Here is a 13,037-nt window from a genome sequence, read left to right on the forward strand (position 1 = left end):
TATTCAGCCCATGGATAATATTATGATATATTTTAAATCTGGCATTTGTTGACACACTTTTAATATCCATTTAAGTCTTAAACTTTACACACTGCCATCAGCCTTTGTAGTCACTAACTGAAATAGAATTCAATATTAATGCTGACTTGTCTCACTCTGCCAAGTTTATTTCCCTCTAAAGGAGTTGAACCTTTTTGTGTTCATAGTCTTTTTGCGCGTCATGTTGGGAGGCCTCCCAGCAGGGGATTTTTATCTTCCCCTGCAAAACTATGCGTTACTCGCCTTAGGGATGCAGGGCTATCCTGCATAGTTTCTTTCAAGAATTAGATTGTAGGTTGCAGGATTAGAGCGCGTTTCTTTTCTTTAGGAGGACACAAACCTGGCAGAGAGACAACTCGGATTATTTAAGTGAAAGTTGCACCAAATATTCTAACTTTATCTTTTGATATGACTTGAAATAAAACCTTTATTCTGTGGGCTGAATTCAGACAGAATTTGGCTTTATGTTAAAGATTGTTGTGTAAGTACCCTCTTGTAGCAGGAGTGAGCAGCTGCAGCTTTTTAATTTATTTTTCGTTATTTGATTTGTTTCTTGGATTGACTTGGTGTCTGGAGCTTTGTGGTTAACAGTGATCATGTAAACGTGTAAACACAAATGGTCGTTTGCCTCTTATTTGCGAAGCTGGCAGCTGGTTGATATGATAGGACATTATGGCTTGCCCAAAATGGGATTTTTGATAGAGCATAGGGTTAACACCTCACCATGCACTAGGTATTTAAGCAACCAAGTGTCTGTAGTCCGTTATTACCCATGACTTTCTTTCAAATTTCGCAATTTAGGCAGCTTGTAGAATCATTAGGAAGATGCTTAATCCCAATGTCTTGGTTGGTTGCATGAGAAACTGCTATCGCTTAGATGTGTTGGCGAAGTTCCTCCTCTGATTTTTGTAGACTTGTCCTAAAGTTTCTCTCCGCTTTAACTCTTGTTGAGCTATGCATTAAATGATTCCTCCAACTTGTCTCCATATCAATTTTTTTCTCCCTGCAGCCTTCCACCACCCACTGCTGCTGTTGCATCTGCTAAAGGTAGCTGTATCCTGATTCACTGCGTCTTCATGTGTTGGGTAAGAAGTGTCATTAGACTACTGACAATGTAAACACCTTTTAAATGCTTGAACTAATTTACCCAAATGGTTCATCAGTTTAGGACAGAAAATCATTGAATTTCTTGGGGTCAGTAACCTGACCTCTAAATGTTTGGGAAACCATGCAAAAGATCGTGAGCTCTCTGCATGACCCAACAGCATCGATGTTTGAGTGATTTAAGTGCTCAGTTTTTAAATCAGTCAAGATTTTATGAGCTGGGTCTTCTTCACACAACAGAGAACAAGGTAAATTGAGTCGACTCGTAACATGGTAAGGCATATTGTCCTTCCCCTTCTTCTCTGTGTGTGTGAGGAAATCTGGCCACGGATCCTGACTGAGTGGCATACCATGGCTGTGCAGTTCCCAAAATCAGATAAGGATCCATCTGATTTTGTGACTCAGCCTGTCATGATATGCATTTATCTTCCTCTGAAACAAAGGATTGGAATGGACAGGTTTGTAGTGTAAGTCACATCACATCACTTGTAGATGGTGAAGCATTTGTTTAAATTGGAGTCAAGCATTTTCAGGTGTCTGCTTTGTCAATACTCTGGTGCCACGTCTTGCTAAACACATGAGAAGCTCTGAATTGTGAAACTGCTGCCTCTTGCAGATGTTACAACAGCAATGGCTGTTGAAAGGCTGCAGGGAGAGAAAAGGAGATCTGAGGACAGGAAAGTGGAATTGATTTCATGTTTAGCAAAATGAGGGTTTCAGCAGAGGACCTTTTTGTGGCAAGGCTACAGAATCAGAAGGAACGTTTGTCTGGGCAACTGGGAGATTTACAGTTTTTCATCCAGCCAACCAAGACATTGGGGTTAACATCATCCCAAATGGCTGGCAACGATTGCTTGTAACTGTCAGTGTAGGACAGGAAAGGCAGGTATAGGTTAGGGAGGGCATCCATCGGTGAGCTCTGACTGGATGTGAGGACCTGTCACACTTGACCAGGTGAGCTACCTGAAGATTTGTCATTTGTTTACTTCTTTTTTTTTTTCTTGTGACTTATCAAATTCTTCCTTGTTTTGAAGAGATGAAGGCTGCAGCACATTCCTGGATCAGAGGACTCCATGTTGGACACCACAGCCTGGAGAAGTCCCGTCCTGCATGGCTGCGGTGATGACCTCGCCCAAGATGAACCGACCCTTCTACGACGAGGACTTTGCCCAATATGAACCGACCTTTTCCGCCTCTTTTCCACAGAAGTCTTCAGGTACGTTCTTTCAGATGGTACTCAATATGTTTAATCCATATTTACTTAATACTTAAGTTTGCTGACTCTTATTTATTTATTTTTTTTTTTGTTAGATGTTGGACCTTGCCAAACTGGTCACATGCCTCAATGGCTGCTACGTCACTCTGCCCAACCGGACATGGTCACCGAGATTTTTTAATTTTTTTTAAATGGACTTTAACCCCCCTGTCCCCACTGACCCACAACCACACGACAAAACACTTTACATGTGATGCATCACCAGACTAAAATACAGACACTGCTACTTTCAGCCTGTAATGTTTGACATTGAAAACTTGTATTTATTGCCTTCTTTATATAAGTAAAAGTTTTGTTCTTAACTTTATGGTTGACTTGTATTTTTTCTGTGATTCTGTGATGAATGTTATTTTGACAAGTTAGTGCTTTGAACTTAAAGATGTGGAATTCTTTGAAAATGAATTGCACTGATCTGTTACTGTAGACTTGGCACCTTTTGACACTGCTCCAAGTGTTCAGTTGATCTTAACCAGAAAACTCAAACCCTATATGGATTTGTACAAGGTTTTAAAGGGAATATAATAAATTGGACTCTAAAGCATGGAATGCTATAGTGGATGGTGATGCTGCTACTTGCACCCATTTCACAACTTCCTTACTTCTAGCCACTAACACTAAATATGGCTGTTGCATAAAAATATGCCACTGAACATTAGACTACTTTGCTTGAAAAAGCCTTCTTTTAACTGCAGATGTATTCTTACTATTTTATTTCATCTGGTGTTTCATTTTATCTTTTAATTCTGTCTTTACCATTTTATGCTTAAAGGTTTTATTTTTGTACTATGGAAAACACTTTGTAGAGTTGTTTTGAAAAGTGCTATTCAATTAGTTATTTGAACAGTGTTGCAGTACCATTAACAACAGCAGCAATATGAGCAGCCACACATGCAATGCTAAGATTTCTGACTGCCTCAGCCTCAGGTATGTGATGTGATGAATCACAGCCAGATAACGCTCCACACATTAGTGCAGGAAAATATTCAGCAGTTTAATAAAACACCAAACACAAGTGTGAGGCACAGATGTACAAGATGTTTCCCACAGTAAAGATCAGACCTGGGACAACCGAGCGGTCGACAAAGAAGTCAGTGGCTTGTGGCAAGCTGCAAACACTGATGACCCAAGATGGAGAGCGGCGAGGAGACGATTCTTCCAGTCTCAGCATCCAGTGCATCATGAATTCGACAGGAAGTAGAGATGACCGACATTTTAGTTGTGTGATGACGCTTTTGTGGAGAAGGAGGCTGATTATTTTTTTTTTTTTTTTCTAATCAATTCACCAGTCAATTATTTTTTTCGATTCCTTGGACCAGAAAATGTTGATCATTGTTTCTCAAACCTGGAAATTATGTTCTCAAATGTCTTGTTTTGTCCACAAAATGAATTAGTTTGAATGATTTGTGTTATATCGAACAAAGAAATTTAAGTACCACAAGCGGTACTAGTTATTTTCAGTGCTAATTATTCTAATATATCTATGTCACGTGATCCACTGACTCCAACTCATAATGCCACATTGTATTACCACTCCAGATGCCCAGGTTGTCTTTTCCAAGTGATGGTCTCCTCTGAGTTGTCTGACAGGCTCAGGATTGTGCTGTCATTGCACGGCTTGGATGATGTTGGAGTGAAAGTCACTCGTTTCCATGTGGCTCCACAAATTGGTATAGCCCCTCCCGTTTTAGTTTGAGCGTCGCTCTGAGGTTAGAAGCACGTATGCATGATTTTAGATTTTACCTTACATCTTACAGATAGATTGTAGTCAGGGCTGCACAGTCACAGGCATAGAGATCACAGCTGCTTTTATCAATAGAGAAAATGTAATGCACTAACATTTGGAAGCACATCCCCATTCAAATGAATATCGAGGCAGAGGCAAGCGCTGGGTCCCGAAATGGCAAACCTAACTTGAAAAAGAAAATATAACGTGTGTGACACAGTATAGAGAATTTGGTGTTCAAAGTTGCTATTATTCTGTGAAACACAACTTGGAATATGCACATTATTGAACTGCATTTTATTTTTATAACTCCAAACACCTTCCTTACAAAAAAGAATAAATGAAATGTATTAAGTGCAAAGGCAGCCAGTTCTTCACATCGTATTTATTGCAGCCGTCTCTGACTTTGGCTGCCGAGGAAAAACCGTGTATATGTTATCTTGAAAGTGCAGTCTTGGTGAACATCAGCCTTCTCCACTCACTGACAGTTGTGACTCACTCGCACTGACTGACGCTGCACTTCACCCTTGCTCTGTATCAGTCGGTTGCCCAGTAAAGCAGTTTGGCAAACAAAGAGCCATCACCTAGCTCCACTGTTTACTCTCAGTTAAATATTGTCATCCATGGTGCGTTATAATATTAACAGCCCTTTTGTAAATCATATGACACTGTGTGTCCACGTATCCATGATGCGGCCTTATATAATGTCATTATACACTAGAGTGAAAGACATCTTTCAACGCTTTCCTATTGGTGAAGCCTACTTTTAACACATTTAAGCATCACTAAATTACCACAGGTCTCTTGTTTTACTATGTATTATTTGTACTTATTTACTCATGTTCTACTGCTTTATCCTCCACACGAGGGTCACGGGAGGCTGGAGCCAATCCTAGCTGATGTAGGGTACACTCACGACAAACACACAGAGACAAACAACCATTCACTCTCACATTCAATGAAGAGTGTCCACTTCATTTAATTACCAAATTGCATGTATGAGGAAGCCAAAGTACCCGGCGAGAACCCACGCGCACACAGGGGAGGACATGCAAACTCCACACAAAAAGACCCTTGATCAAACTGGTATTCAAACCGGTGACCTTCCATTCTGTGAGGCAACAATTCTAGCTACTGCCACACCGTGCGGGCCCGGACTATTTTTAGTGCTGCAAAATTATAATTAAAATGTATTTATACGTTCTTCAAAATGAAAGCTTTATAGCCTGTGTATGTTTTAAATTAGACTTAGAATATCTCAAAGTCAAGGATGAACAAAGTTAAGCTCCTTTGTGGTTTGGATGTTAGCTGTGTAAGTGGATCACAGAAAGTAGGACAGTAAAAATGACACAGACAGTCCTAGTTGTGTCTCGGAGCTGCTCCCACCGAGGGACCCTGATCAAGCACCAGACTGTATATGGACTGGACAGACAAAAAGTAGTGTATAATGGCCACATTATGACAAAGCATTGTCATTGTTGTTTGCAATTCACCCTCTTAATAATCATAAAAATGTAAGTGAAAGTGTCTCAAGAGTTCAATTTCATTCAAGATGTTTCAATCACACATAATGATGATAATAACACATTTGATTGAATCTGAATATTATGACTCATAGGTTATTCCTGTTGCTCTTTTAATGTTTTAAATGTGAAACAAACTAGTGTAAAATAATGTTATATTAAATGCATCCTGAATGTGTGTTTGTAGCAGAGCAGGTTGTATTCACAACACAATGCACACCTTGTCCCTCACTTCCCCGTTGACGCACAGAAAGGATGTATGTCTATTGACGGCTGGCTTTTGGATGCAAGTGGGAACACGACTGAAACGAAGACGCATCTGAATCAAACAGACAGGGACAGCCTATCAACTTAGGGTGTCGAAATAAAAGCATCTCACACATGAAAGGCAGTATCTCCATGGTTTCCCCTGGAGCTGGGCCCTGTTGCCATGGGAATGGAAGGTGCTATTGGAAGAGGGAAAAACATAGGAAGACAAGCAGGGGGGACTGTGTCATCTTTCCATTTACCAAATATGACTAGAGTTTAGACATGCAATAATTCTCCTACCATTGCAGACTTGTTTGTTTATATAATAAGACCTTCTTTAAAGGTAATTTCCTAACCAGCTTTAGTTATTTTAAGAATAATTGTCAATTTCTTAACATTAATCAAACACATTTAGTGACATGTGTCCCTTGCCACTTTACAGATGAGCTGTACTGTGTGCCTAACTATGTAATGTCTATTCAAACAATATAAAAAACCATGTCCTGATTGGTCCTAATGTAATTAACCATGCCATCAGCATGTGCCTGTTCCTGAGTGTGGTTAGTCATTAGGGGGGTAACTGGCGAGGGGAACACGCACAAATGACGTGTTACACGAGGCCTGATGATGAATTTTTATTAGCCATTACCTCTAACTGTCATACTGTCCAGATTCTCAATAACCAAGCATCGATGCTTGTGTGAGTAATTGCTTTCCAGAGCCAGACAATCACGGTGCTCAGAGGGCTCTCAGTGCTGAGTCTCAGCACCTACACACACACACGCACACACACGTACACACACGTACACACCAGAGTTGTACAAGCTCAAACAAAGTATCGTAAGTCTGATCAGATGTGAGGAAGTCTCACCTACAGTGTGTTTGGTTGTTATGTACCAAACAGGTCACGGTTGGACTGAGCTCCACACAGAGCTTGGGTTGATTGAGTAGGTGGTGTAACATGGGGCAGGTGCACGGTCTCAGTGATTAGTCTGCTACATGCAGACACAGCATCGTTTGTTCTTTGCCTTTTGTAAACTGTGGATGGCTGTACAGATAACAACTATGTTAGGCGGCGGGTCACGTAAAGTTGACTTTGTGCCATAATTAAAATGACACAAGGAGAAAGGATGACCTAAATATTCAGTCGGAGACGAATGCCAATAAAGTAGGTCATATCATCAAATCAGGTATGTTGTGTTATTAGATACAACTGACACAAAGAAAGCATCGTCGGCCATTGTCAGGATGTGGGTGTATTGATTGTGTGTGTCTCAGTTTGTGTCAGATCTTGTCATGGCTACATCATGTGATGCGTCCTCACACACGCTCATGACGCAGGTATTGTATAGCCTTCTCATTACTTCCACCTATCTGGTATTAAAGCTGAGCACCAAGGGCAGAGTTTACCAGGATTTAAGTGGGGGTCATAAATCGCAATGACAGCCCTGAAACAACACACTCATCATCATCATCACGGAAAGGTTTTGATCCCTTAACTCAATACTTACATACTTACAATACATACTACAACTTTGTGTGCTGTAGTGAAAATAGGATAGAAAAATCCTGCAGTTTTTTTTATTTATATCACATTGTGTGTGTGTGTGTGTGTGTGTGTTTAAAAAAAAATCAATGCACGTACATGTACATATATACAGACGTTTTATTTTGTTTCTGTGTAGGTAAAAGTTGACAGGAATATTGTCAACAGGGGAGAAATAACTTAATGTTAGAGGATTTATGTCAGTCACCCATTGAACATACAGTCAGATTAGGTCACACCTATCATTTGGGGCAGATAGTGTCACTGCTCACTAAATAAATGAATAAGGGAACACTTAATTTTTGAGTAATTTTAAATCCAGCCTTATAAGGGTTGGTGATTTTGGTGTGGTTGGATATTTTTTTTTTTTCAAATCATTTTGAACAAAAAATTATCAAAAAGGATTTAGATGTGTGATTCAAGTGTTACCCAGTAGATATTATACTGAGAATATGGGGGGGGGGGGGGGGGGGGGGAGTGACAGTGGTGGTTTAAAAAGTCAGGTAAAAACACTCACTCTCACACACCATGATTTACTTCCTCTTTAGTTTCTAGAGGCCACTTATAAATATGTATTCCCAGAAAAGGCCAGTCCTGAGGCTGTTTTAGTTTGATGCATCATTGCCCAGTTTAGGCAACTAGCCTGAGGCTCACCTGATGGCAGGCTAGCTGGATGAATTGCAGCGAGAGATGGATAATAAAGTTCAATGGAGGTGTGCTGGCTTTTGTCATTCCAAATCCAAAACAGATTTTACCCTGAGCACATGAGCGGGTGGAGTACATGGCCCCACTCTTGTCTACGCAGGTCAACAGTGACATTTATGTTGTTTTTTAGGGGGTAGCCACAGTATTAGAGCCTGGTAAAACACGATAAGGAAGCCGGTTTGAACACACGCAACTCATTTACGTGGAAATCTGCTGGGAAATAGACGAATGAGATACGGGCACAGGAAGGAGATGGTGTTCATTTCTGAGTTAAAAACTAAATATTTTCATTTTAAGAAACAAGAAAACAGCGGTTTGACTAACGAGTTGCGTCGAGGTGAATTTGTGAAATTGATTATGTTGAAATCCAGTTGTTGGCAATATCAGCTCGCTGCCTGCTGCATGCATGGGCAAATGCACTGGGGTGAAAGAGAGTAACCAGGCAACTGCTTTCGGACACTTGAGATCAAGCCAGCGCACTTCCTCTGTTGTGCTTTTATATTCACGATGGGCAGCTCTTAGGGAGACGACAGTGTTTCCTACAGATAATATTAAATCACTTTAAGTCGTTAGTAGAGTACAAAACACTGCACCACACCCCCACATATACACTATGTACTTTCATTTCCAACGTGTTGATGTGTATGTCTTTATATTATCAGTATTTTAGACTTGTCACTGCTTATTTATTTGATGCTTTTATTCATGAAAGTAGAGCAGTAAAAAAAATCCTCTCAGTGGTTGACCAGCAAGGGGGAATCACAGGTAATTCTTATTTATTACAGGGTGTTTCACAGCTAAGTCAACACTCAGTACAAGAGTGTCAAACACTATCAGCCTCCTTACAGGATCTGGGAACACATCCTGCATGGAGAGGGCTATTGTTAAAAAAAATGTGGGTTGCCTGAGTGCGATTTGTGTCGGTTTTTCTGTCGGCGACATGAGATTACAGAAACATAATACCCTTATTTCCATCCAAACAACATGGATGAGATTGCAGGTCTTTGTGGCAGCGCTGGATATTTAGCACAAACTAAAAGTGGATCACAAGCTAAATTTGTCCAGAGGCTTGTCTCGGCGGCACAATACCAACTGTAAAATCTCATAAAACATTTGCATTATAAAGCGTGCGTCATTATTGCGCCATTGAAAGCCAATCTCCACAGCAGCTTTATGTTGTTGGCAGCGATATCTATTTATACAGTATTCATGAACTCTTCCCATCTCATCATTTTACTGTATGATGTTTTGTTTCTCGCCGCTGCATAACCAGCAGTTGTCCCCCCCATCAGAGCTTTTTCTGAGCCCTGAGAAACCTATTAATCTTTAACTAAGAGTCATCGTGGCAGCCGGTGCTTTTAAGCCTGATCTTTATTGCAGCAAGCAGCAGGATAAACTTGCCTGGAGTCCACATTAAGAGCTGCTGCTCTGTTCACTTGTGCAAACATGTATGTATACTGTGTGTGTGTGTGTGTTTTTTTTTCCTTTCTCTTTTTTTTTGACTTCACCATAAATAGAGTTTGTTTGGCTTTGTAGACGTCAGAAATACAGGCCTGTTTAATCTTTATTTGTTCATTTTTAAGCATCTGAATTATATCCTGGATGATGATATTTTCAATCAGAGCTGTGGATTGTATTATTGTGACTCAAAAGAGTAAAATCATTTTTTGAATGAAAACATGAAAATAACTGCTGTTCAACTAGCTTTAGTTTAAATATAACACCATGTGTTTGTATCATAGTGCGTGTCATTGTATCTGCTCTGTGTCATAGCTGATTAAAATGAAGCATACGCTGAAAACTCCCCTCTAAGGTTTCTGGTTCCTAATGATATTTTTTAATCAGTGTAAAGGTCAGAAAAAAAAAAAACAACAGGCTTAGGAGAAATATGAGATGGTGGCTGTCTCACTCCAGCTGATGTTGCAGCCATACTGACACATCAGTGGCTAAATTGGTCTTTTAACATTTTATGTTTTTGTTTAAGAGCTAAAGTAATTCACTTCTTGGTAATGTTGTGTTTATTTGGCCAAATAGGTTCCACTGCTCTGGCTATTTATTGAGAAACCTATAAAAGACAAACAGCCTTAGTGTTTTTTCATAATTTATTAATTATAAAATCGTTACAATACAAAAATGAAAATAAATAATTCAGTTCATAAATAGCATGATAAGGAAGTACTTAGGCTCAGAGGGTCACAATGCTAGAAAGTGGCAAGTCACAATCCCCGAGCAGATAGTCTCTTTTCAGGGTGGACATTTTGTTCACCACTTTAAAGCGAAGGGACCGCTGGCTGAGGTTTTCCTCGGAGATACCATCAAAGAAGAAATCCTCGTTGAAGATCGGATTGCGGCTCTTTCTGATGACTGTGCTGCGCTGCTTCTGGACTTTTCCGGGGATCAGACAGAGGCTGACGCTGCAGTTGATAATCTTTGGATCTACAGGGAGAGGATAGAGGCCCTCGGCACTGATCAGTCGGACGCGTAGTCTTTGGTTATCCGAGCAGTACTCTGCTGAGAGTCTCAGGCTGCCATCTTTCCCTATGGGCACCATTCTTTCTTTCATGACTTTCTCTCTGTTCAGAGTCAAGTCCATGGGGAAGATGCTGGGTGGTGCCAGGCTGTATTTGCTGGGCAGGCCTTCAACTAAGCCCTCTGACGCTCTCCTCATCACATTGGGGCTGTTGTCTGTGGAGCTGCCTTCATCTGTAGATAGGGAATTGTTCCTGGACACCATTGCCTTCCTCATGTTTCTTGACAACAGTAGTTCATGACTTAGTGCTTTGAAGAGGGAAGACTTCGCAGGACACCTGGTTAGCAATGGTGAACTGAAAGGAGAGGATTCCGTGGAGGAAGTGGTATCGCTGTCCAGAGCAGTCTGCCAGCTCAGGGTGTAGCATCTCGGGGAAAGCCTGGAGGTCAGGGTGTTCAGACCAAGAGAGGACGGAGAGGAGGAAGGTGAGATGGAGGGAGAGACTCTGGAGCACATGCTGGATCGACTCCTAGGCAGCAGCAGTGGAGATGAACCTGGATCAGAGTGGAAGAGTGACTCCTTCCTCCTGGTGTGGGGGCTCTCCAGTAAAGTGCAAAAGCCATAGCAGGTCTGGGCTTTGGCCAGGTGTGGAAGGGACAAGGCCGCCTGACTCAGGGGATCTGCATTAGTGGTCTCCTCGTCACTGCAGCCGTCATAGGGGCTCTCATCCACACTCTCCACCTGGATGATGTGTGGGTTGAGCGGTTCGTGGTGTGTCACCTCTATTTCAGGGCTGGCCCTCTCACATGGCGACACTTTGATAACACGAGGGGCTCTGCTTTGCTCCGTATTCTTTGTCTCCTGCAGAGATGGGATGGTCGGGGGAATGCAGAACTCTGGGATGTTATCGGGGGTGATGACATTAGGACAGAGGAAAATCCGCTTGGGCTTTTCGCCAAACATGATGTCACCGATTTTAAAGCTGAGTTCGGCTGATGGGACGGGCAGGTTAGATCTCTCCACTGACACACGGATCTTCTCCACCACCCACATGGGTCAACTGGCAGAAATGATGAATCTCTGTCGAATAAAAAGAACAACTCTATGAAGTATTGTATGGCGTTCTGAATTAAAATACATACATAAATCGACTGCTAAAAATAAGGTTAGGAGGATTGTCTTACCTTATATTATGAGGAGTTGAATAAACCACAAAGTTCTCCCAAACAGGGAGCAACAGGTTGTTGTGCAAAATCTCTGAGGGTCTTCTGACAGGAGGTGGAGGCTCTCTCTTGTCAAGTGAGGCACATCTGTGGCTTTTTGAGAGACGCAGGCAGTTTAAATGAAGCAGGAAACCAGTGAAACTAGCACACGCCCCCTGTTCTGCTCCATCATGATCCTCCTTCTTTCCTTGGTCACTGGTTCCCATGGAAATATCTAAAACACAACAGAGCTCAGTGGCCCTGTGTTAGCCATCGAGATAAGTTCACTTCCACATGACTGAAGAACTGTTTTCAAACAAGTGGCAGGCTTTTAATCCACGTGTTTGTTTTTTCATGTATTTAGGTGTGACCCTGTTCTGTGACGATAAAAAAAAAGGTGATAAAAAAGAATCTCTTTTTAAACATTTGAAGAGCGAGTGGCTGATAAAGCAAGTCTCTATCTAAAAGGTGAAAACAATGTTAATATCTGTTTTTTTTGTTGATCTATCTATCTAAGTATGTGAGTTCTTGCTCATCATAATTTGGGAATCTTTGTATCACTGCCTCATTGCGTCACTTGGAAAGTTGTTATCACTTCATTCACATTGGTGTGTATATATCTGGTAACCTTTCAATTATCAGGCTCTTAACTTGGATTTTGAAATGATGCTTTGTAGAGATGAACAATAGATACTTCATATATGTCATGGGTTTTTGCAACTTATTTACTTAGAAGATTCGTCAACCTTCTTTGAAACATTTTAATGTCAGTGCTACCCTCTTGTGGTGGATCACGGAGCAGCTCTATTATGACTAAATCACACCTGGCAGAATGGCAGGTATAAGTTCTGTAAGCGTGCAGTGAGAAATGATAAGGATTTTTTGTTGTCATTCCAAGAAACCTTTTAAAATACACTTGGATCCAACTGACAAAAGAGTCACTTCTGTTGCTTTTATACATTTTGAATACTACCACAACAAGGACAGGTAGGCCTGTTCCACACGGACGAGTGACGCGTTGGAAAATGCTGCGCATAGGACAAGGTTCAAGTGGAGTAACTCGGTTACCATGTGTCACCAAATAATCAAGCGCAAAGTGATGTCAGTGCTAACAATAAACCAGGAAAGTGTCCTCAATGGGGTCTTCTCAGAAATGTTTTCCAAAACTGTTCCAGCCACATCTATTATTCAAGTGCATGT

The 13,037-nt window shown here is 41.1% G+C and overlaps 1 protein-coding gene and 1 long non-coding RNA gene across 2 annotated transcripts; one reads left to right on the forward strand and one right to left on the reverse strand.

Annotated features, from left to right (window-relative positions):
* The first annotated feature begins 1,760 nt into the window (after positions 1 to 1,760).
* Positions 1,761 to 2,684, forward strand: LOC131470310 (uncharacterized). Its single transcript, XR_009241878.1, has 3 exons — positions 1,761 to 2,097; positions 2,178 to 2,359; positions 2,455 to 2,684. It is a non-coding gene; the product is annotated as an uncharacterized LOC131470310 (long non-coding RNA).
* A 7,613-nt stretch (positions 2,685 to 10,297) lies between these two features.
* c2cd4a (C2 calcium dependent domain containing 4A) lies at positions 10,298 to 11,944 on the reverse strand. The gene is made up of 2 exons (XM_058646034.1): positions 11,820 to 11,944; positions 10,298 to 11,715 (listed from the first exon to the last, which is right to left on the reverse strand). Exon 2 carries the CDS (start codon positions 11,686 to 11,688, stop codon positions 10,351 to 10,353), a length of 1,338 nt encoding a protein of 445 aa, XP_058502017.1. The 5' UTR covers positions 11,689 to 11,715; positions 11,820 to 11,944; the 3' UTR covers positions 10,298 to 10,350.
* Positions 11,945 to 13,037: the final 1,093 nt, after the last annotated feature.

This window comes from Solea solea, chromosome 12 (genome assembly GCF_958295425.1).
Source record: "Solea solea chromosome 12, fSolSol10.1, whole genome shotgun sequence".
Classification (NCBI taxonomy): domain Eukaryota; kingdom Metazoa; phylum Chordata; class Actinopteri; order Pleuronectiformes; family Soleidae; genus Solea; species Solea solea.